The sequence below is a fragment of the Tympanuchus pallidicinctus genome, unplaced genomic scaffold, assembly GCF_026119805.1.
Source record: "Tympanuchus pallidicinctus isolate F22 unplaced genomic scaffold, pur_lepc_1.0 scaffold8, whole genome shotgun sequence".
Lineage (NCBI taxonomy): Eukaryota > Metazoa > Chordata > Aves > Galliformes > Phasianidae > Tympanuchus > Tympanuchus pallidicinctus.
In genome coordinates this window covers 24,631,847-24,656,894 of record NW_026294802.1, presented here as the reverse complement: position 1 = coordinate 24,656,894, position 25,048 = coordinate 24,631,847, and the positions used below count along the sequence as shown (strand labels likewise).

The 25,048-nt window shown below is 35.6% G+C and overlaps 1 protein-coding gene across 9 annotated transcripts in view; it reads right to left on the bottom strand.

Moving 5' to 3' along the window:
* PPP1R12A (protein phosphatase 1 regulatory subunit 12A) overlaps positions 1–25,048 on the bottom strand; it is a 122,737-nt gene that overhangs the window by 25,195 nt on the left and 72,494 nt on the right. For 5 of the 9 annotated variants that reach the window (XM_052669702.1, XM_052669707.1, XM_052669705.1 and 2 more), the window contains exons 5-18: positions 23,629–23,773; positions 20,601–20,675; positions 20,083–20,171; positions 19,797–19,954; positions 16,131–16,237; positions 12,601–12,717; positions 12,024–12,239; positions 11,181–11,275; positions 8,297–8,419; positions 5,846–6,007; positions 5,238–5,414; positions 2,418–2,508; positions 432–629; positions 87–255 (exon numbers count right to left, since the gene is read on the bottom strand). In XM_052669702.1, the coding sequence (XP_052525662.1) occupies positions 87–255; positions 432–629; positions 2,418–2,508; positions 5,238–5,414; positions 5,846–6,007; positions 8,297–8,419; positions 11,181–11,275; positions 12,024–12,239; positions 12,601–12,717; positions 16,131–16,237; positions 19,797–19,954; positions 20,083–20,171; positions 20,601–20,675; positions 23,629–23,773 (1,922 nt within the window). The remainder of the gene's footprint in view (positions 1–86; positions 256–431; positions 630–2,417; positions 2,509–5,237; positions 5,415–5,845; positions 6,008–8,296; positions 8,420–11,180; positions 11,276–12,023; positions 12,240–12,600; positions 12,718–16,130; positions 16,238–19,796; positions 19,955–20,082; positions 20,172–20,600; positions 20,676–23,628; positions 23,774–25,048) is intronic. The other 4 variants (XM_052669704.1, XM_052669711.1, XM_052669709.1 and 1 more) reach the window with 2 other exon arrangements.

Below are 25,048 nucleotides of genomic sequence, written 5' to 3'. Positions count from 1 at the left end.
CCGCATTTTGAACAGTCTTTAGAAACATAAACTTGGCAATTAAAAACAACAACAAAAAAACCCTTCACAAATGTTAATACTCCTACCTCTCTCACTTTCCTTTGTTCCACTCCGAGAATAGGCAGAAGTTATACCTATAAGGCTGTTTGGTCTGTTTAGCTGACTTGAACTTGAAAGAGAGCTAGTGGAGGTGGAGAGCGAAGAGGTGGATGATGAAGAAGTCGAAGTTGAAGTTGGTCTATAGCGATGATATGGCTATTCAACAGAAAAATGTCAAAATTAATTTACAAGCATTAAACAAACGTAAAGTATAGGATATTCAAGCTTTTAAATGAAAACAAATAACTGTGGTAATATCAAAATTGTAGTATTATTGCTGGAATTAAGATTCACGTAATTTCTCTACCTAATGAGACTCATCATGAAAATACCTCTTCAACAGTTCGGGAATATCTTTGTCTATAATCATCATCTTTAGTTTCAGATTCTTTCTTTTCTTCTTGTTTTTCTTTGTCTTGCTTTTCTTTCTCTTCCTTTTCTTTCTCTTCATTTTCTTGTTCTCTGGTTCGTGTGGAACGACTTCTTCCTATAGTTTTTTCAGCTTCTTGAAGATCTGTCAGTGTTACACCCTGTGAAAAAAGGAAATAGTACAGTATATAACTTAAATTTGTGCAAATGTAGATCATCACGTTATATAAATATATTACTTACATATATTATTATACTTACATATATTATTTACATACAAAATTCTGCTTAAGAAAATTAATTACATTATCTACATATTTTACCTATAAACTTCTATTGTGAATCCTGGAAATGCTATCAGCGCTTTTTGATTAACAGCAAGTGTTCGTTCTAGTGTGATCGACCACAGAGTCTTCAAAAACTACATTTTTAGTTGAATTAGTACATAAGTATCAAGTAGAAAATCATACAGAAACCACTAAGTATCCACTAGATCCCTTCAATATCATCATAAACATAATAAATATTTTGGAAAGCCTAAAAATACAAGCCTTTAACTTTTTTCAGAAATACTGATGCTTTACAAATTCACTCATTGAAGTGGATTTTTAAGCTTAACAGCACATCAAAGAAATACACTGATAGCACCAGAGAAAGATGTAACTCGTTTCTTATTTCCTTGCTATTCTGAGGCTAAAAACTAATTTTCAAATGAGCTCAGAAAGCTAATGATTTCTTAGTTAAAGAAAACTTCTATGTACTGCAATTTTCACCTTACATATCTCATTGAGACACTGTTCTCAAACACACCTGCCCTGCTCTCCAAAGCCAACTTTGTATTTCATTAGTTATTTGATTGCTTTTTATGCTGATAATGCTCTAATACAGCAGTTCCTTGCATCTTTTTCACTGCAAAGGTCCAGTCGCCTGTGGTTTGACAATCTTTGAAGGCACTGAATTAATATCAAGAGGTTAAAAAACAAAAAAACAAACATGACCAAACATGCATCTCTCAACAGGAAGAGTTACCAGAAATATTTGAGGGGTTTAAAATTAATAAGGCCTGAAAGTAGTACCAGTAAATCATAGATTTGGCCTTAATGCAGATCAGGATACCATTTGGAGTATTTCCTTGTTCTGTATTATCTAAGGACTATTTTACAGCAGAACAAAGGAGAGACAGGCAGACATGCTTGACAGAGGACAGTAGCTGATAACTGCTCCAATATTCAGAGAGTTCAAGTAGTCTTAAGACATCATTTCTTTTGCTACTGTGACATCCTTTTCTGTGCAAAGTTTGCACTGGTTGCAATTCAGTATGAAGTAGTTCAGGCAAATATATCACTAGGTAAGCCGTGAGAGGGAAACTGACAGGAGTTAGATTTCAGATTAGTAGTAAGTATCAAAAAACCCTTCCTAGTACTCTTCTGTGTCCACAGAAACTAGGCTGAATGTAGTTTTTCTATGCCACTGATACTACCAGTTATCTGTATGTTTGGTCAACTTGATCACATTATCTCCATTATCGATAGTCTATATACAGAAGCATTTGAAACTTAAGGAAATGTAACTACAGTACTCCAGTAAAATCTTGGGACAGAAGCTATCAGTTTCTGAAGAATTAAAAGTTACTCTACATAACATCAGAAGCAATTGCTTCAGTAAGCCACAATAACATAATGCAAACAGGAACTTTTCAGTGGCTGCTTCCCTGCTTTCAAGCTTGTATTAAGATTGTCTTTGCTAATTAGAAAAAGCTACCTTCAAACCACAGTAAGGGCTCCTTAAGCTTTCAGGAGAAGCAGGGAAATAAAACATATTCATCTGGTACAAGTCAATTATGACTGGAAAACAAATTGGTTATTTGAAATTTAGTGGGAAACCAAAACTTCACTGTACTTTTGGAGCTGTATGTTTCCATAAATGTAGAAGCTGTAATAAAATTATACCTGCGTAGATCTTCTGGACTGTCTTGCTTGCCTGGATCTGGCTTTTCTTTGGGACTCTGACTCTTCATCCCGTACTGGAGTGAGGTATGATCTAAAGAATTAAGTACAAACAAGTTGGCAAACTATAATTTTTAGACAAATTCATCAAATGGTCAGAAAAATACAACATGGTATGACAAAAACAAAGCAGTTTGAGAAAACCTTTGACTGTATGTATGAGATGAATTACATTTTAGGCATTTCATCCATAGCACTTGCTCATGAAGATCGCAGCCTTAAAACTCAATTAAAATACATATGCCTTCCTACTTAATTTAGATTTATTTTTATCTAAATATAACTACTTTGGTCAACTAACATTGGGGTAAAAGACCTCATAAACCTCAGCCAGTTACGTTTACACACAAAATATGTCTGTGTGTTTGCATGCACGTGTAAACCTTTAACATAACGTTAAGGCTTTAGAAAAAGCTAATGCATTCCTAAGGCAGAAAACCTAATGAAACAATCTATTGCACCTGAAATTAAAAATCCTTGAGGAAGTGATTACCTCGTCTTCACATGTATCATCCATGCATTCGACAATCCAAAAGACAGACCCTGTGCAAAACCTCTCTGAGCTTCTTTAGATCATCAATTTTAACTATGTTAAAAACTGTAGACTCAGATTCAATAATATTTTCTGATTGTCTATATACTACTTTCTGCATTTCTTTATTAAAAAACTGGCTATTGATTTAAATATTTTGTTTGAGAAGCTATCACCTATTAACACTTAGAAGATTAATTTATGGAAAGAGCAGTTATTCAATCACCTAATCATATAGTTCTCTGCTTGGGAAATGCTAAAGACAGTTCTAAATTTTTGAAATAAACTTTATTTACACAAATTAACTTTATTTACACAAATTATTATGTCTGTGTCTTAACAACTATGTTCCATCTCTACTGAACAAATTATCCCCAAATTAGGGAAAGAAAAAATATAATTAGCTGTTAAATGTTCAAATATGAAAAACATCTTATGACACATTTGAAAACAAATAAAGCTGTATTAATTGATTTCCCTATCTTTTTCTTTTACGAACAGTACTTTTGGTAAAGTTTTCTTTTCTTCTATTGAGCCCTATCTATATAAGGAACAGGGTGTCTGCTAGCTGCTTTAGCTAACCTGAAATACAGCTGGTCAGGTGAATCTCGTTTGCACTGGCTCTAGTTTACGCTTAGTCAATATATAATCTAGCCACAAGCTGTAAATGACCTAAGACAGTTCTGGTTGTAGAGTAGGTATAACATTTAGAGCTTGCAAATTACTGCAAATTACTAAGTAGTAATTGGTGTACATACTCCTATCCTCCAAGAAATGAAAAACTTTAAAACTCATTGAAAGAAAATGAAAACTCAGTACTTGTCATGTGCACACTGGAAACTGGCCCTCCATATGTCTGATTCACAGGTCAGTCATGCAGTGTTATTCAAAATGTAAAGATTTTACAGATTTACATTTGTCATTCTTCTTGCTATTTCTCTAAAGCAATCCTGAAAATTCGATAGAGTGTAACTTCTTCAGTACATTCAAAAAAGATGCTTCATTACATATTCCATTACTGAAATCAGTTCACAATGCGTTTGCTTCTCAAATATTATTTGAAATGCTACTTCAAGCATGCTTTCCAAAAAATGCTCTTTCTGTCTACAGATATGAATTAATCAACTTCATTTCTTAAGAAAATATTTAGCATATAATATTTCATAAATAGACACAACTTACTCATGTGCATATAAACATACATAGATACACATACACACAGAGAGATATATGTATCTGTATATATACAGATAGATATGCATGTGCACATACTTAGAGTGTGACATGCACACAGTAAATATTCAAATTTTGCTGATTTTTTTTTGAGATTTAATGGGTATTTTAATATGCCACCAAAAATACACCTACAGCGATATATTATACAATCAGCACTGACTGACCAGATTAAAAGCAGAGAACTTCAGGCCGACTGCAGGTATCTAAGATGTATGTAGCATACGCGCATTAGTATACATACACTAAGTGAGAGCAAACGAGACAGTGAAAGCCTTAGTTCTACACCTGCTTGCTTTTCTAGCTCATCTGGTACTGAAATAGCATTTGAGTTTTAAAATTGGAACTATTTTTTGAAACTGATGTACTTTGTTGTCTCATGGCTTTATTTAAAACGGTTGTGGGCACTTCCTGAATCATGGTGGAGAAGAAAACACATCTGTAGTTATGTTTCAAATGGAAAAGATCCTAACTGATGGAATGAAATGAATGAAGTTAAATACTCTTTTCTCAGTAGTGTCAGGCATAAGTGGGTAAAAAAAATACCACACAGTAACTTGTCAGCATACTGCCTTTGGCACAGTAGTTCAAAAAGCAGCAATGCATTTGAAGTAAGAAATTACTGTTTTTCTTTTTTTTCATTCAGTGTTTTTAATGTAGTTCCATTATGGGTATTTTTAAGAAAATCCACATAATCTACTAGCAAAAAATGCAAATTAATAATTACTGTATATCAAATGAGAACCCAATTTTTTACCCATGACAGCAAAAAATAAACAGAACTGAACTTTGAAGTTTCACAGATGAGATCCACCAGTACTAAGTTGTCAGATAAACTGAGGCATGTTGCTAGTTGTTTCAACGAACAGCAAGCAAACACCACTCACCGCTTTTCGTGTTACACTATCCCAAATTGAGGTAAGCAACACATTCCTTTAAATAAGAAAATAAGATTACTTTTGTACAAGAGCAACATTACTCGTAGGACCTTTACACACCTCCGTCTCTCCCTGACCTCTGATGTTGAGGACACAGTGCCAGAAGTAGCTGTAGTCATGGCTGTGGTAGTGGCCGCAGCATTTACAACAGATGGTGCAACTGGAACCGTCACTGCTGTGGGAACACTGTCCTTCTCTTTCTCAGTACTATCCTCAGCCCACAAACGATTTGAGGTACTACAGCATAACAAGTAGCAACACAAAAAAAGAGAAAAGGAAACAGCTAAACAATGAAAGCACTTAACTAAACAACTAATAACATGTACATTGAGGGATGGATTTTTTAAAAAAGCAATCTGAGAAATGTCTCCACGGTGAAAGCTCAACTTGAGCTATTAAACTGATTTAATTAGGAAATGAAAAGTTCAAAACAACTGAACTCTTCACCCTTCTAATATTGGATTTATTCTTTTAGATCAACATCGCTGTCGCTTTACAGTAGAAAGCCGTTCACAATTTGAGCCAAATTGTGTAAAAATGAAAGAAATTGAGCAGGAAAGTGAAAAAATCCAGAGCCCCAGGATCTACTAAACAAGAACGCATGCACGTACATAAGCACACAGTAGACCTGACAAAAAACAACAATAAAAAGTACACTGGGGCACTACCTGCTTTGTACACCTGCTGAAGTTGAACCCGTTGTACTCTTTGTAGTAGTGTTTGCGCTGGCAGGCAGTGTTTTCTGAAGACCAGCAGAAGAGGTAACTGTTGATGCAGTACTTGGAACATTAGAACTAATCAAATCATCTTGTCTTCTACCAAAGGAGCCACTGAAGGAGAGACATTTACAATTCATGCATTTGTATTACTTATCTTTCTTTGTTCAAAAAATATCACAAAGCTGTGAATAATCCATTAAACTCCTGCCTGACCACTCTGTGTCCCAGTTGAGTCCTTCTGGGGCAAAGGAAGCATTTTCCAAAGCGATTTTCTTCCTGATTTCATGGAGTATGACTTTTAACTTATGGCCTATGAAGGCAACAGACCTGACTATTTCTCCACAAGAAGAGAAAAATGACATTTCACTGGTTTATGTGTTACTTGACTGCATCTACTGAAATATTGACACAGAGTCCCCAGTGTTCCATTTTAAATTGAAAATACAGAATTTTTCACAGCTCGTTAGAAAAAAACACATCATCAATACCAGTCTAACAATTTTCACAAGTTTAAATATGCTTTTTAAAAAAAACAAACAAGCAAAGAACAAAAGTCTTAATTAATCTTCCACTTATGCTTTTCCCCTTCTCTTCTAGTTTTAAAGATGGCAGTGGTTTCCACATTTTTATCCATTAATTCTGGCTGAACATATTTTGCATTATGAAGTACGGTGTTTTCACATGTTAACTCTACAAGTTAAAACAATTAAGACAGAACATCACATTACTAAGTACAAAAGGCTTAAGGAAAGAAGACTATTTGTCATTCTTCTATTGATCTTTCTTTCTTGCTATCAAGTCTAAAATGAGAGAGAAAAGAAAAACTGTACAAGAAAAACTAAGAAAATCTACTGTGAAAGCTTTATGTATCATATAAAAGTGATGAGCACATTGCATTTGAAGTCTGGAACGTTAATACTGATAAAGACTAACATGCAAAGACTGTTTTCATAAACCAAACCATTAATATTTCCCATCCAGAACATGAAACCTGTGCAACAGTTTTCCTAAACTCAAAGTTAAGAAAACTTTGTTTTTGTTTTAAGATTAGAAGTTAACAAAGACAGAAAATGTACTAGGCTGTATGAAATAGACAGGCTGCATGCCACTAAAAACATCAATGGCACAACTGAAAAAAAGAAGTTAAGCATCTGTCACCACTTACGTCACCAGCACATACAAGTACACAACTTAGTTACCCGAATGTCAACCTCTTCTTTTTGATCTGTTTAGATATTTATTGATCACTTCATTAAAATAAATGAATTTCACTTAAATATCTGCCACTGAAACTACATAGTGGAGTAAAGTTAATGACGTATATAATTGCTGGATATGATCTCTTCCAAAATAATCCTGTGAGATAGGAAGTATGTACAACTGGAAATTATTTTCATATCAGTCACCACTTAGTTTCAGTTTTACATACACACTCCATGATGGTAGTACTCAAAGTAGGTGTGGCTATAATCTACTGCTATGGACAGCAGCCCAAGACCTCTGACATCTTCATGTAAAACCTGAATTCAACACTTCTCTTTTCAGATATGAGGGAGAATTACTTCTGCTCCAGCAGTTAAAACTGTTATCTCTGGCTACTAATAAAATCTGGAAAGAGTCAAAAGAACCTCAAAATAAACAATAGGAAAAAGAAAGCACGTAACTTTGTATACGAGGGCTGCTCCAAAAGTAATACCTACTATTTTATTCCGCTGGCCCACGACATTAGTGGCAGATGTTGGCGGTATGGAAGGAGAGGTGGAACCTTCCCACCAATATCCCATTCCATGTTGTTGCTGTGTGGCTGATAGCAGCAGAGGGGCAGGCTGAAACAATGGCATCTGACATGGAAGTGCATATGAAGCAAAAATGCGGCACTGAATTCTTCTATGCAGGAAAAATGGCATCCATTGACACTCATCAATGCTTCTGAATGTTTATGGAGACCAAGCAGTGGATGTGAGCACAGTGAGGCAGTGGGTGGTGCATTTCAGCAGTGGCAACAGCAACACTGTTCACCTCTGCTGTGCAAATTTTTATGAGCATGGCATGCAGGCTCTTGTTCATCAGTGGCAAAAATGTATAGCTTATGGTGGTGGCTACCCTAAAAAATAATGTTTTGTAGCTGATAACTTGCTCTATCGAATAGAGTTATTGTGTTCTTTGTAACTGCTGTAATTTTCATGGAAATAAATAGGAGGAATTACTTTCAGAGCAACCTACGTGGCATTTGATCTAATGCTCTAAGCTGGTAAAAATATATGGCTTAAGTACATACTTTGCAATTACTATGAACACCATTTTATCAAGGTATTGTTCAAATAAAGGATTCAGAAATGATTTTTTTTTTCCAATCTGAAATCTCATTTGATCAAAGAAAGACAAGAGAAAATCCCACACCTTCTTTGATAACTTGTGTTTAAGGATGTAGGACCTTCATTCAAACTGTTTTTCTTGACATCTTCCTCCCATTTTCTCCTTGCATAGGAACTGCCACTACGTATTGAGCTAGCAGACGAGTCCCTGTAAATAAGATTTTGTTTTAGCAAATTCGTATTAAAGCAAGTTGGTTTTGATGAAATGCAAATGATTTTTAACTTAAAGATGGAAAAACTATGTGTGGAAAACACACTTAAAATAAACATAACTGTAGAGAAAAAGAATAAAATGACCTGTTATGCACAATAATTTTCAAATTCCTGTCAAAAAATAACAGATCCATATTAACACTGTTTGAAATAAAATTGAAAAGAAGTATCAGAAGAAAAACTGTTAAAGGAGAAGTCAAACATCAGCTTTTATCTGTGACCAGTGCTGGCTTTGTTTCACTCTAAAAAGGAGCAAGATGCTTCTTTATTGGCTGAGACAATTCAGTGCCATCAAGGGAAAACTACCTGCTGTTTCAGAAGTTGATTTCATGAGATTATTCGTGTTAGAACTCACGCTACTTTAGACTAGTGTAAACAGGCCTGCAGTAGCCATTCCTGAGTGGCCTGCCATATATCACTAGCTGACATTACTTTAGTCATGAAGAATTTCTCTTCTACTGTTGCAGTGTATACCATCAAGAAATAACCTTGCAAAAGTCTTCTTGGAAAAACTCTGAAGACTGATGCAGAAATACAAGAATTTGAACTTCTAAAAAAAGCTTCTAACACAAAACACAAGGTTTGAAGTTCAGACGGAAGAAAGAAATATCTTGCACAAAAGTACAAAAGGGAATCGTATGTGAGTGAAAGTAAATCCTGCAAGATGTGTTTTGTGTTCAAGATACCTTTGGACTTCAGATTCTACTCCAAATATATCCTTTTGCACAAAAATGTGCACTTTGCTTGCACTTTGGTGGTTGCAAGCAATTTCAGAAAAGAATCAAATTCTAGCCAATGCAAGCCACTACAAAATTCAAGCACTATAAACACTGAGCTGAGATTAATCTTGAAAATCTGGAAGTCCTTCCATTAGGCACAAAAGGAAGTAAGATGGATTGCATTACATCATCTATAATCTAGACAAGCAGTTGTTCAGACAGGTGGAACAAGGACAAGGCATTAAGCTAAGCAACAAGGATAGAGATCTGGGACAAGGCAGAACTCTTGGTAATTAATTAATGTACCTGCAGGGCAGATAGTTAAATTCCACATCTAAGAGAGGTCAGACTAAGTGTCAGTGACTTTAAGTAAGTTGAATTGTCCACCGTAACATACACAAGGCAAGGTACAGGTGCCTAAAAAAGCTGGCCTAAAACCACACTTTATCACTTGTATGTCAAGAAACAAAGGAAATTCTCAGGTCAACTGTTTAGTCAACACCAGGTCTAATGACATTGATGATCTCTGGTCAAGCATATCAGCAGAAACATAACATAGCTGGTAACCACTTTTGGAACTTGGTCCGTGAATAAGTAATGATGGTTAAGACTGGTATATCAAGGAGACAAATATACCTCAACATTGCACCAACATTTAATCTGTTTGTGACAATCAATAAAAATTCATAAGAAATATGATTGCAATTCAATATTTATCTCAAACTTAAGATATCATCTAGCCAAGACATTTTTGGATAGTGAGAGTATTTAAGGAAATTGCAATAGAATAAGACTTGAAATAAGAACAATCTGTTATAATCGAATCAAGACTAATAAATTCAACCTCAAATAAGAATACAGTACTCTCAGAGACTGACAACAGAAACTCCAAACTGCAATGTTAACAGAAATACAGATCTGAAAAAATGGTCAAGTAACACAAGAGATGCCAACACAGTAAGATGAACTTTAAGGGAGCATGAGATCTGGAATACCTGTTTCAGAACAGAATTTGTCACTCAGAGACTGAACATAGCCAACAATATTCCACAAGCATAAGAAAAATCAGAATGCATCTTGCGCTTGCTCTTACCTGAGCCATTCTCAAGTATATCAACAGAAATACTCCAAAAACAGGTTAGTCAGCTTTAGATGCAAAGATACAGTAGCACATTTTGATCAATAATTTTGATTTTAAGTTTTCAAAATTTGGCTGTCTGGATACAACCTGACAGAAACAAGGCATTAAGGAGATTTCTCTGCTTTAAACTATGCATTCTATATTAAAACTCAAGAAAGTAGTCAAGTAGAATCTTAATAAAAGAGAGAAGTGAAAACTGGGAAGATTCTCACAAGGTATGTCATGGAAGTACTCTGAATCCTAGTAAGTGACAAAGCTTTGCACCTAAACTTTTTATTCTCTTTATACCAAAAGCTGAAGGAAAAAATACTAGTAAAGGATTAAGCATGTGCAAAAGATGATGAAAGACCAACAATAAAACAAGAAAGACAGAAGTGGAAGTTACAAAAGAACTGCTAGGATTCTTGTAAACTGCTGATGCTGAATGATATGGTTTTAATCAAGTACTGTAGGAAAGAGGATGGTTTCTTTTTTTCTGCAAAAGTAATAATGGAACCCAATGTCAGCACTCTGTGGTTTAAGACAAAGCAGTAAAATTCTGTATCCTTCATTAGCTGGAATTCTACACCTTACTATTTTGCATTTAATTTTATTTTCTCCCCCAAGATGACAACACTCAATGCCCAGAACTGACTCTACCACAAAATAACGTGGATTTTAAAAGGGGTAATCATGACTTACATGACAAAAACCCTTTCAGAATTCAATTACCCTACAGGTAAGCATAATCTATGAAACGGGTTAATGCTACGAACTAGGATCATCTTCATATCTGTATGTTTTTCAGCCACTCTAAAATTACATAATTTAATATTTAGCAGTAACTTCAGAGTCACCTGTTTTCTTTTTCATCAATGTCAGAGGTACTGGCCAGTCGTCTTGGTATTGTAGGTGCAACATAGGCAAGTCTAGCTCCTTTTCCATCTTTCTCCTGAAAGACACAGATTTTTAATAAGCGTTAGTATTACTGATTGTAGTGCCTGTTAACTGGAAAATCACCATTACAGCAACTTCGTTTGTATTTACTGTGACTCAATTATACAAGTGAGTTTTCAGTTAAATATCTTAAGGATTAAAACAGTAAAAGGGAACTGTTTGTGATTTCATGGTAGTAATGTAAATGACTTGATTTCTCGTTCAGAGCTGTATTACTGGAAAGCAGGAAACTACTTACTGAAGAAACTGTATTAGTATTTTTATATACTATAGCTCAGTAGTATTTCTGAGAATGGATTTAAACATTTGTACTTGAAACAGAATCACAGAATCATAGTATCACAGAATGGCCTGGGTTGAAAGGGAATATATGTTGTTTAGATACCTGTTCCAAATCAGTCCTTCACTGCAGTGTATTTGTGTTTAAACATTTTATAAATAAAAAATGACCATAGTATTCAATAAAAGCTTTCCTCTTTCAGAAAATTCTTTCAACATCATTCTCCAAATGATGCCAAAACTGCCAACCCTCACATCTCTATAATTGTAAAAAACACTACTACTGACAGTGCAAGTCCCTAAAAGAGATAAGTCCCACTCCTATGCACCAAGTCACAAGACAGTACTGGTGCATTCTGTATTTTTGAAGAGATTACACAACAGATATATAATTTAACAGCTTGGAATTTTACTGCAGAATAAATGTGTGGTAAAAACGCTGGTTTCACTCCGAAAACAATTACCTTTTCTTTGTTGTCCAATGAAGAGGAAAGTCGAGGACTTGAAGCAGAACGTATAACACCTGCAGAGTCCTTTTCTTTCTGAGCTTCTTTTGAAGCAGTGATTTCTGCAAGTGCACCATAACTGCCAGTTTTTCGAAGACCTAACCTCCATGAAGCAGGAGATTCATCTTTCCTTTCTTCTTCTTTGGGAGAAACCTTGGTTGTAGATGTTGGAAACTATAAAACACAGTAGCAAATAAAAGGCTATTAATTTGCATTAACTGTAGTAATTCAATTTCCTTGCAGAGATTTGAGAACACAACTACGTCTAATAATCATGGAAGTACTGAATACATGGGGGAGCTGTAGTGAGAGACAACCTAGGCAATCCCCTCTCTTATTAGTTAATGAGATAAGAAACATAAAACAGGTCAAGGAGTACTACTCCTCTAAAAGTTAGCTTGGAAAAACTCACACGTTGTAATACACACAGTGATCATGAGATACAAAGTTAAAACCATGCAAATCTGCTATCAACATTTGATTAAACATGTTATTTTGCAACCTGTACACAAGCCTGTGCACACCAGAACCTCACCATTGCCTTTTCACCCTTATTGGGCACAAGAACAATGCCAGTTTTGCGCAAGCCCTGCCTCCATGATGCAGGATCTACTGACTCCACGACAGGCATGATAGGAGGAATGAAATCATACTAAAGCCAATTGAGACAAGACAAAGATGAAAGAAAGGAAAATAGAAACAAAAGGTAGTTCCAAAAGCACAGTTTGTTCCTATGTTTATGGCATGTAGCTCTTCGTTACACCATGAAATACCTAAAAGCAGTAAGATAATTAAAACTTCAGTAACAGATTCTTATGAAACACAATGCAATATGTTTAGCTAATTCAGCAATGCTATTACAGTTTGCAGAAGAGAGGATAGCACAGCCTCTAGACCTAACAAGGTTCATGCCTAAATCATGGTATATTGGAGAATATTTCAAGATTCACACTAACATACCATCACCTTTCTTATCTTCTTTCATATTCCATTCATATCTCTTAATCTAATCATATGCTAACTTAGCTATCAAATCTCATACCTTTATTTGCACACTTGCCTAAGTTTAATGTCCTCAGACAGAATGCAGCATTACTGAATGCCATAGAGATTGAAGAAAACCCAAATTCAAGTTAGTACACTGCATCTGCAGCACTTGTGAGCAACACATGGTTTGGCCATCTATGGTGTAAAATCAGAAGAGTAACCGCAGTAGTAGAGATGTTGCAAGCCTGAAAAGGCAGGTGCATGATTAGGTTCAAGGCAACTTGTACCTGTACAAGTTTTACCTTTTTTCAGTCAAAACATCTTAAACCATTTTTGTTCATTGACACGAGCTGCAACTGCTTCTTCAGGTCACACGTGCATTGCTATGTTACAAGGTGATCAGCTTCAATATAAATATGCATTTATTTTGGAAATACAGAAGACACGGAGTTTCACATCAAATATTAGAAAGACTACTGCAGTGTACTTTTAACCTGCACCTCTCTTTAACCTTTTAGACAAAAAAAAACAAAACAAAACCCAACAACACAAGGTAAGCCATTAATTACAGTATAATAAAATCAGACGAAACTAAATGCTTAATGATTTACAAAAGGTTCTTAGTTAGCTTAAAGTCATACTTACTTCTCACTGAATTTTTTTTCATACATCATCATTTAAACACATTCCAGAAAAATTCCGCTTAACTGATCATACAACTCTAGAATATGAAGCCACGTTCCAAGCTTGTAATGATTTGTTAACATCCTGTCACTGAAGATCACACAGCTTGGAATACTTTTGTGCAATATGAATTAACTTGATTGGGAGGCACAAGCTAGGAAACTTTTACTGTGACATGAAAAACAAAGACTTCTGAAGTGCTAGATATCTTAGAATATGAATTCCAATACAAAATCTGCCTGGAGAATGTATCACTTAAACTGAACAGCTGTCAGAAATGCTTGCGTTAATAAACTGACTTCAAAAAATAAACTATATAAAGTAGATCTGTCTCCTTGCAGTTAAATTCACGCTATATGTTTCTCCATTCTGTACAGTTACAGACATTTAGTAAAGCAGAAATTACTGTCTTCCGTCTCCCCCAGCTCCCCATTTGCTGTAGTTTGCATAGAAAACTTGTGGCTCAAGTTCTGTGTAGATCTTGAGTGCATCAAATGCATCTGCCGTGACAGAGAACCATAATTACCAATGGAGCGAGTGCAAAGTGTTTAGACTAACATAACAAGATCACCCTGGAATCAAGCTGTCTGACCAGATGCAAAGGCTCAGAGTGGGGAGTCTTTTCTACCAGGTTTTTCTTTTTTCTTTTTCTACGAGTGGAGCAGTCATTTCTACCAGGAAGCCATGGCCACAATTACGTTCTGCTTTTATCTCTTTTTTAAGAGAAATCTTGCGGAACTCAGTTGTGATGATTTTTACAAAGCAGCTTTTAAGATCAGGAAGGCTGGTGCAACCATATTGTACAGTATCACGGGATATGAAGCAATTGGGCATTTTTAAATATACTGCCTGGATCTTTTACATAGAATCACTGAATCAACAAGGTTGGAAAAGACCATTAAGATCATCAAGTCCAACCGTCAACCCATCACTGCCATGTCCACTAAACCCTGTCCCTAAGTACTACATCTACCCCTTCCTTAAACAATTCCAGGGATGCTGACTCCACCACTTCCCTAAGCAGCCTGTTCCATTGCATTACCGCTCTTTCAGAGAAGAAATTTATCCTAATATGCAACCTGAACCTCCTCTGGCACAACTCAAGGTCACTGCCTCTTGTCCTATTGCAAGTTACCTACGAGAAGAGACCAACCCTCCCCCCCCCTTGCTACAACCTCCTTTCAGGTAGCTGTGCAGAGCGATGAGGTCTCCCCTGAACTACTACTTCTCCAGACTAAACAATCCCAGTTCTCTTGGCCAGTTCTCTTAAGACTTATGCTCGAGACCCTTCAACAGCTTTGTGGCCCTTTGGCCCTTCTTTGGACATACTCCAGTGTTGGGACCATTAAGTCCAAACCAACACTTTCTAAGATGAATTATCATTAAGTTCTGTTGTGCCTATGTAAGCACAACTCCAATTAGCTTCAGAGAGCTGAAAAATACAATGCACAGTATTCCTCCTGCCGTATGTTTTCCCTCTCTACTGTGGCTTCAGTGCACCATAGTCACTATTTCCCCTAAACAAGCTTTCCAGAACCTGTAAGGGTGAAGCCTTGATTACAACATGCATAGAAAACCTTTAACAAATGACAAAGGAAGCCTTCCCAGCTTGCTATCCAGTTTGCTCAAATATTATGAATGTTTGACTTGTATACCATCTTGTGACTATATATTATTATCTGCTGTAGTTTTCTTCTCTCATCATATATACCTCTCCTTTGACAAGCAAAATTAAGATTTGTTCAAATCAACTTTATAAATCAAGCTTCCTGTAAGCAATATGGCTTTGCTGAGTGTGTTTTTGTGCTGGTTAGGTTATTTGCACTGAATAAATCATGAGTCCCAATGCTCCAGTTCTTCCTTTAGATCTTAACCATACTGAGATCGGTGTTGGAAGCTACAACACTTTCTACTTCTTACTTCAGATATTATTTCAATTTTCTGTGCTTATCAATTGTCAACTTCTAACATTAGCTGAATCCTACTAAGGACCTCAAAGCTCCCTTACCTTAAGACCAACAGTACTTTCTAAAACTTTAGGAGGAGTCCAGCATAAAAAAGATTTTTGAGAGATTAACTTTAGCTTCAGAAAAACAAGAATTCCAGTTACTGTGCAACAGATCTTTTCTTTTTTAAATGGATCTTGTGTTCAGCTATGTTGTAGCTACGTATTTCAGATGCCTGGATTCCTGTTTAGAATCAAAACTGTTCATTCAAATTTCAGAATTTATGAAAACTGAACATAGTTTCTGCAGAAAAAAAACCAAACAGTATCATAAATTGGCATGTTTTCATTAGCTCACTGGATAACTCCATTCAATTTCAAAACGAAAAAATATACACTTCCACAGGAGAACAGATGTGTAAAATCACAATACAAGTACTTCATTTTACCTTCTTAAGAGGTGATGTGGGTGTCCCTTGACCTCCAGCTACTGAAGCAGTCATCGATGCTGATTGTGTACTTGTGGTATTCGCATTAGCCAAGGTTTTGGTCTTATCTGAAAAATATATACAATATTTTCATTTTCATTTTTAATCTGTCATTCATAAGTCCCTTATTTCTCCAACAAAGACTTGAACTTGTTTTTAACATATTTAACAGTCAACTTTCCCAACAGTGCTTTATTATTTATTTCTCAGTATTTTCCCTATCCCTCTCAATCTGTCTCATAGTTAAATTGACCTTTTTCTCCATGACATTCATGCATATAATATTTTACTTATTTTTGTTATTCGGAAAGACTCAGAGATGCAGTGACAGAATCACAGACTAGTTCAGGTTGAAAGTGAGCTCAGCAGGCCACCTAATTCAACCTCCTGCAGAGTCAACACTACACACAGCCCAGGCTGCTCAGGGATTTGATGAGTCAGGCCTTGAAAACACCCACTGACTGAGGTGCTACAACCTCTCTAGGCAGACTATACTTTAGCCTTTGGTTAATGACCCTAAAAATTAAACAGTGGGAGGTACACTGGCATATAATAGTTAACTTGAACTATAAAAGATGCCTATTCAAAGTAAAACATTTATTCTTGGATAACTGTGTATATTGAGTATAAAGAAATATTTGACTGCATGGAGAATCCAGCCAGGGACTTTGGACAGCAGAATTTAGCTGAGACAGGAACCTGCTGGTCCTCTGAAAAACAACAAGAGCTCTGACTTCCATTTGCTTTCTTCCTTCTTTGTCTCCTGTTTTTCCCACCTATGTTTCACTGTCTGACTAGTCTAACCTCTTCTGGTTGTCCTTCTGGCCCAGTATTTCTTCCACTGCATACCTGAATTCCTCTGAAGTAAACACACAGATAACGTCCGGGTTACTGCACAACTGTTGTCACTGCACTTGCTTGCACTGCATAATCTTACGCCTCGTTTGTTTCACATATTCAAACTGTAAATTCTTTGGAATTTCTTGCTACATCTTATTTCTGCAGTGCTGAGCAACAGTGGATCAGTCTCCTTTGATTTTGCCCCTCCTATAAACATGCCTTCATTTCTACATTACCCATTCAATACTGAGCAGTGAATAACTTACATGACTAATTACACTTAAGAGAAAGCTCTTTTTAAACACAAGGGGAACGTTCCACAGAGCAATGCAGGCTGACAGTAGAGAGTGAAAAAGCTTTAGAGACGCACAGACAGATCTGGAAATTTGCAAGTCAATAACACAGCTTCGTAATACACAGAAAAAATTATCAGGAGTGAAAGGAAAAGATGGAAAAAATGGATTTTTCCCAACTGTATTCTGAAATTGTTGCAAAGACAGATGGAACATAGAATTATGCATGGCTGAGATAAGAGTAATTTTCAAAAAATACAGAACTATCCCAAAGAAAATAAGTTTAAAAGCTGAAGTACTGTAAGTTTTGATTTTTAGTTTGTTTCCCTTTTAGTTTTGTAATCATATTTCACTGCTTCACCTTACAGAAAGAAAAACATTTATTTTTAAGCTGTACTCTCAAAATGGAAGTTTTAGGAAAACACTTTGGATTTACTAACAGATTGGAAATCAGACAGTTTACAGTACTTCAGAACATTGTTAACAATGTTGTAATTTTTAAAATGTAATATTTTAACGATGTTAAAACATTCTACAACCAAAATGCTCTTCGTAAGCTTAAGATTTTTCACCAGAAAACCACCTTAAGGTCAAAAATGAGAAAAAAGGGAAAGCACAAGCTTGAAACTGAGAGATGCAGTTCTGAAGGGAAAAGCTTAAAGTCCAGCTTGCCAAATAAAGTATGATAAAGCCCTGTTGATATTAAAAACCCCAAAGTTTACATAAATTAATTCTTGTGTCACAGTCAAATTTTCCTGGCACAAACTGTCCACTGGAAACGAAGAGAACACAGTTACCAGAATCAGAAAGTTCAGGAGACATTACAGTTAGTTCAGTGACTGAGAAAGCACTACATGTTATGTAGCACAAGTGTTCTGCGTTTGTCCAAGCTCAGTCTCTGTAAATAAGAGATGCAAGTATACGAGGTGAGAGAATAATTTAAAGATGTGACAAACTTTTGTTCCTGCTTAACGAAACGTTACCTTACAAAAAAACCCAACACCTTAAAAAACTCCAAGAGCTATTCTGATTTCATGTTTTATTTTTATTTCTCCCTAGATCAAGTATTTATGATACATTTATTAGCTCTAAAATCCTTTTTTAACTTTAGCATTTCATGTCAATACACTAGAAAAAAATGCTTTAAAATAGAACTGACAGCTCACCAAATAGGTTTACTCACTTCAAAAAGCATAAATAAAAAATATTAGCAAGATACTTCTAATGACTTCTAATACATCTACTTCTGTATATTGTATTACTGAACTGTAATTCTGAACCCTTTCATTAGGATTGAATAGTTATCTTTAGAAACACTGACTGCCTGATATTTGTCTTCTAATTCAAAAGAAAAGATTGCTGTGCTGTTCTTACATTGTTATTTGCTTTAAGACTCCGATCTTTTAAGATCTTTCAAGAAAAAAAAGCAAGCTACATTCCACTCAAGAGCAAACTGTTGACCAAGAGACGCAGTACTGAATGACTGTGCCTATCACTTCATAGTAAATTTCATGTACACTTCATCAGTCACCACAGCAGTCAAACAGTGAAAAACAATACGTGTGACAAGACAAGCAACAGAAGGCAAAATACAGGACAAACAAGAAGGAATACCAATAGAAGGAATAAATGCATACACAAGGGTACTTTTCTATATTCAGCAGAAATTATAAGAAGCGCTCATAAATCCGGATAGCGAGAAAGGTGAAATAAAAATATATGGATATATTGATCATCCTAATTCTGTTCACTTCCCCATTTCACTGTTTCTGCTTCTTTACTTTTTCCCACCTCATTTCACCACGTAGAGACTTTGAGACTCAGACAACTGGCATACTTAGACAAGTAAGTTAATGTCTCCCCCAGTCTAAGCTGCATGAATTTAAATTAAACATCAATATTCAATTCTATGTATACAATTCTGAACTTTTCCTGCAACATTCTTCTTGAAGTGAAGTTGTATACAAAATGTACATCAAGTTAAAAAGCACTTCTGGAGTTCATTTCAATACATGATCAAGAGTAAATATATACACCAGCACTTTATGAATATCTACAATTGCCATATCCATAGGTATTTACTTCAGGATGGTAAGCACAAATGGGAATGCTTCAGTATCTGCTGTTTCAATCTCTATGACAAGTCCATGAGCAAACGTTGCTAACAAAGACTTCATCTCTCCACTGACCTTTTAACTTCTTCAATGTTTTTTTGACATGCTACTTAAGGCTTATACATTCCACATAACTAATTAAAATTAGTTGCTAACTAGACAGTCAAGTAAGCAGATTAACTCCTTTAACCATGAGCACCACCAACAAAGGCACCTTTGTATCTGTGTGATGACTTGAATTTAGTCATACATAAATATTATTTAAAGCGATTGGAAGCTTAGTGAAATGCAGAAGTGAAACTTAATATTAACTCTCCATCCTGTGATATTAAATAAATTTCTAAAGCAAAAACTTAAAGACAAATAGTCCAATAACATACCTGTCTCCGCTTCAGATTCTGAGTCATCATCTTCTTCTTCCTCACTGGAACAACTGGATTCATCCTTCTTTCCCTCTTCCTCTTCATCTGCTTTCTCCTGCTCCAGAGACTCTATACTAGATGCATTCTTTTCTTGCTCCATAATCAATGTCTCTTTACTGAATTTGGAAAGAAAAATACCTCCTAAGTACTGAAAAAATTACTAAAACCTGCCAGGTGGGACATTGTGACAGCTGGTGAAATTACACTTTTCATTAAGAGCTCATCATTTCTCTAGTTTACTTACTTTTTGAATGTTTTCTGTGTCTGGTTATTATCCAAGTTAGCTGTGGATTCAATTAGGGGAGATTTCTTTTCACGTTTTTCACTATGAAGCTTCAAAACAAATAGAATAATGCAGTTAAACTGACAGAATGGCATCTATGTGACAAAATCACTAGCAGAGAGCCCTCTAACTACTGAGAACACTGAAATATACACACTTTCAAAGTATCCAACTTTAAAATTCTAAAATCTCAGAATCTGTTATTTCCAGGAAACTGCTGATCGATTGCTGCTGCTTCAGATCATAAAATACCCACTGGAGAAGGCAAATAGGTAGGGATTTTCTCTAATCCAGGGCTTTTTGGTCACCATAACTGACCAAATAATGGCATGAAAAGACAGTTGAGATGACAGCTGGCATTACTGGAGTTGAAGCCTCAAATCAAAACTTTGATTTTAATCTGTATGTTATTCTGAGCTAACTATGAAATGTATCATATGCATAATAAAATACAATTTATACATATGAAAAAGGCCTACCAGATTTTGCTTCTTTTGTAATTCTTCTAAGTATCCTAGAATATCCTCGTCTGCCACATCAAATGCTGTCTGCCCCTGGAGAAAAGGAAAAGTGAAACACTATTTTTGTACAACAGAATTTCAATGCAATAGATTATGGTGCCTTATCCCATTGATGATGTGGGTAAGGAGCACAATCATTCTGAGAAATTAGAATATATAGGCCAAGCTCTATTACAAACTGTTAGTCTGTCAGTGATTGAAAACAATTTTGTAATATTACTTTCTCTTTTGTAATTGAAAAATAAACATCTGTACCTAATGCTAATGGCTAAGTACTTTTTAAGACAGAAAAACGTGACTTCAATAAAATGTTATTGTCTTTTCAAGGGAAAAAAAAACCCTATTAAGGAAAAAAAAAAAGGAAAACAAAACCAGTTGAAAGAATGAAATACACAATATTAGTTCCAAACAGCTATTCCAGTGGCAAATGTTTGCATCAACACAAACCAGTTAGCATCCTGTCTATCCTTAGACTACCAAGTGCGGTTGATTTCTTGATATCTTAATAGTCGCGCCTTCATGTTTTTACATTAAAACGGTATTTACATGTCCTGATCCATTTTGGAAATGATCTGCTACAGTTATTTGTTCTTATCCCCCTCTGGGTGATTTTCATGGAACATGTTTGAATAAACATCACACAGTGATTCACTAATAGAGAGCAATGCCATCAGCTGGAATTTCTTCACCTTGATGTATCTTACATCAACTATACGGTCAGTACAATTCTTGACTAGACCAGATGCCCACAGGACATGAGATTCTATTTGTAAGATCTGAATTGATAAAGGTTGCAAATTTCTTACTTCTCCTCTGCTTGAAGAAGACAAGAAAGGCTGAAACTCTCACAGTTTCGCAGTTTCACAAAGAAAGCCTAACTTATTTGCTTTGATACTACAGTACAATGTTTTCTACTTGAAAGTTTGCATTTAGGGTTAGTTTAGAATTTAGGCAGTCATGCCTGCAACATTGGGTACAAATGCAGCCACATCAGCATGTTGGGTGGACATGCTGAAATGTGGTGGGATTACAAGATCAGTAATGTAAATGCTTTTGTACAATAACCAGCAATAACACCAGAGTTGCCAATTTAAAGCGGTCACAGCAGATGAGAAAGATAACAAAAGGTGTTCGCATTTGTCTCAATGCTTATTTAATTCTACCAAAACATTAACTACGGATGAACATACTGCTGATTGGATTGTGAAGGCTGTCTTAAGTGGTTAGAAAGAACAGACCTTTTAAGTCACTAATTTTTCACAAACATAAAGCTTCTGATCATACACCAGAAGCACATGCTCCTTCCAACAAACATTACCCAAAAAAGCTTGAGGTCCTCTGACGCGAGCTATTCCATTAAACATAGCACGTCACTTAACTTAGAAACTAAACAACAATATTATCTATAATTTATATTTGCATCGTGATCACAGGTTTAGATCTGGCTTTCTATTTTTAGGCAGCTATTAAGTGGGTTTATTTCCAAAAAAAACCATCACATTAGACCTACTTTGACCACAAAACATAATTTTGAAAAAACAAAACAACCCTTTTGTAGTTGGAAGGATGTGTCTAAACTCAGTACACAGATATTAATACCTGAAGTTAAGTGCCTGAACAATAATGTTCTCTGTGGTGCTAAGCACCTATAATTGAAACCAGATGTGGTGGAGTTCTCAGTCACTACAAGCAAAATCACTTAATGGCTTACTGAAGAACTTAACAAGCAAAACAGCTTGCACAGACAAGTCCATACCCCAAATAAACAATTCCTAACTCTCTGTAGCTCCTTTCTTCTTATTCTTGCCTCAGTTGAGCTGAATACATTTTTATGAGTGTTCTCAGGAATACCACTCCTCACATTCTCATGAACCCTCTTAAAATGTCTAGCAGATAACTTGATAAACTGGCTTCAACTAATGGCATCATAGAGCCATAGAATGGCCTGGGTTGAAAAAGACCATAATGATCATCTTGTTTCAACCCTCCTGCCATAGGCAGGGTCACCAACCACTAGAACCACTTCTGATTACCTGATACAATCATATAGCTGATTTCAAGAAGTTCTATTAAGTATTATATAGAAGCAGACTTAAACTACTTGAAATATAATTCCAGATTTCATTTATTTTATTATTAGCAATCTTAACTTTGCTTTTATATAAATACTGGCAAATTCATGATCTAAATTAAGAGTCTGTATGTGCCTATTTCCCTAATTACAAACTGAAAAATGAAAATTCAGTGAAGAAACCATGCTAAAGGTTGGGCAGGAAATCTACATACACAATATTGCTAAAAATGAAAAGCATATCAGAATCTAGCTGTAGAATGTGATGCAAAGAGAAGAAAGGGAGCTTCAGCACTTACACGGTTGAACAAAGAGTCTCGGCTCCTTGTGATACCTATGTGAATCATCAATATACTTGTACCTGTTGGGAGCAAGGTCTTGCAAAGCCAAGAACTTCACAGGCCTTTGCGCACAAGTCAAGGAAATACAACTTAGGTAGCATCCAAGTTATGTCCAGAGAGTCCACAGGTGCCTAAAAATTTCTACAAGTACCTCCAAATCAGCACAGTGATCTCTCATCAGCATTTCAACACAAGCCGATTTTAGGAGTTAAAAGCAGATGCTAATGCCCAACGCTACCCAAAGGCATCATGGTTGTCTCTGGCAAACAAATGCTGACTGCCTGTTTGCAGTCTATCTAGTCAATAATTTCCTAAGTCCAAAATATCAATAAAACTATTTTGAATTTCAGGATCATATGATATAGAAATGAGTATAAAGTAGGTCTTGAAACTAATTTGTACAATCAGGGAATTTAGTTATAGACACAAACATGCTGTTTTGACAAAACATGCACTATATAAAGCTCCATGTACAGTAAACAGCAGTTTATCATCACTTCTCTTACCCTGGCTTCTAAAGTCACTTTAGAGACCAGAACTTTGTATCTTGACAAGGATTACATAAAAATCCTACCACTTTGTTGACAGCCTCCATATCACAAAGGTTTTCCACTAAAATGCGACATGCTTCTTCTTTACCCCAGTGAGCAGCAGCATGAAGTGGTGTCCAGCCATCATAATCTTTAATATTTACATCATAGCGAGCCTGTATTAAAAGCCTAAAGAAATTCAGAGAATTAATTCTTGACAGTGCTGTGAAAGATGGCAAATGCTATAAAATGACAGAATTATTGGTCAGCAGTACCTTTCTCTTTTCTCGTAAACTATACACATCTTAGTTGCACTAATGTCAATTGATTAATTTTATTTCCTCCCAGAAATACCTGTGCTCATCATATTTACTTTTAAGGAAAATTCAAGAAAAAAAAATCCTTTTCTGTTTTCTTTTTTAGTTCTTTCTCATTTAAATTCCATTCTGCCTGTATAGTAGGTATTTTTCTCTGTATGTGCAGCAATTGTGAAAAGCCTTTTCAAGAAATGTGAAATGTCAAAAATTGCTAGTGAGTTCTTATATAGTAAATTATTAAAACTTCCTTTTATTCTAATATTAATTGCTTGAAGCTTGCATCTCCTGCCACTAACATTTGACACTGTAACAACCTAGGGTTCACATGCTTCATTCAGTTGTTCTCTGAGTAGTAGCAGAACTCCTCAAATGGGAGATCTGCTTTTCAGCATGCATTTAACACATGAATTTGGTACAGCTCTGAAGTGAGTGTTGAAGTGACAACAGACACTCAACCTGACAAACAGCTCTGTGTAAATGGTATTCAGCTCTCTGAAACACACCCTATACTTAATAAAAATCACCTAACCTTGACGTGTTCTTCTAAAAGAATTATATTCATAACTCAATAGACATTATACTTAAGGTAATAACCACCACAACTTCCACACAAACCCTTGCAGCCTTGTATCCTTCACAGAGCACATTTTTGCTATTTTGAAACCATCAAGAAAATTGTCTGGTTACGTGTTTTCCCTCATCCTAGGATAAGTACATGGACTGGACTACAGAAAAGACACTGACAGAGGTTAAAAATAAGCCCAACAATTATAAATATAAATCCCTTACAGATGCACACTACTCTAAAATAAAAATTATTCTTCTCAACAGAATTACTTCTTTTCATCATGATGAAGCATCCAGTTTATTTTTGAAGCAGAACTCCAATTCACTGCACCACCTGTAATGTCTAAAAAAGTTCTGTCAGTCAACTATGGCATTGGCACAGCTTGACAAATCTTAACTTTAGCTATACTTACACAGTGTGTGCTCTTCATTCATTTTTACAACGTGTAATTATTACTAGTCCCGCCAAAACAGTCAAATACATTTATAATCACAGTAAAGCAATGCATTATCAAGTATGGTGTTCTTCACTAAAAGCTGAAATGAAACCTCCATTACTGCATATACTTTCTGCTATACT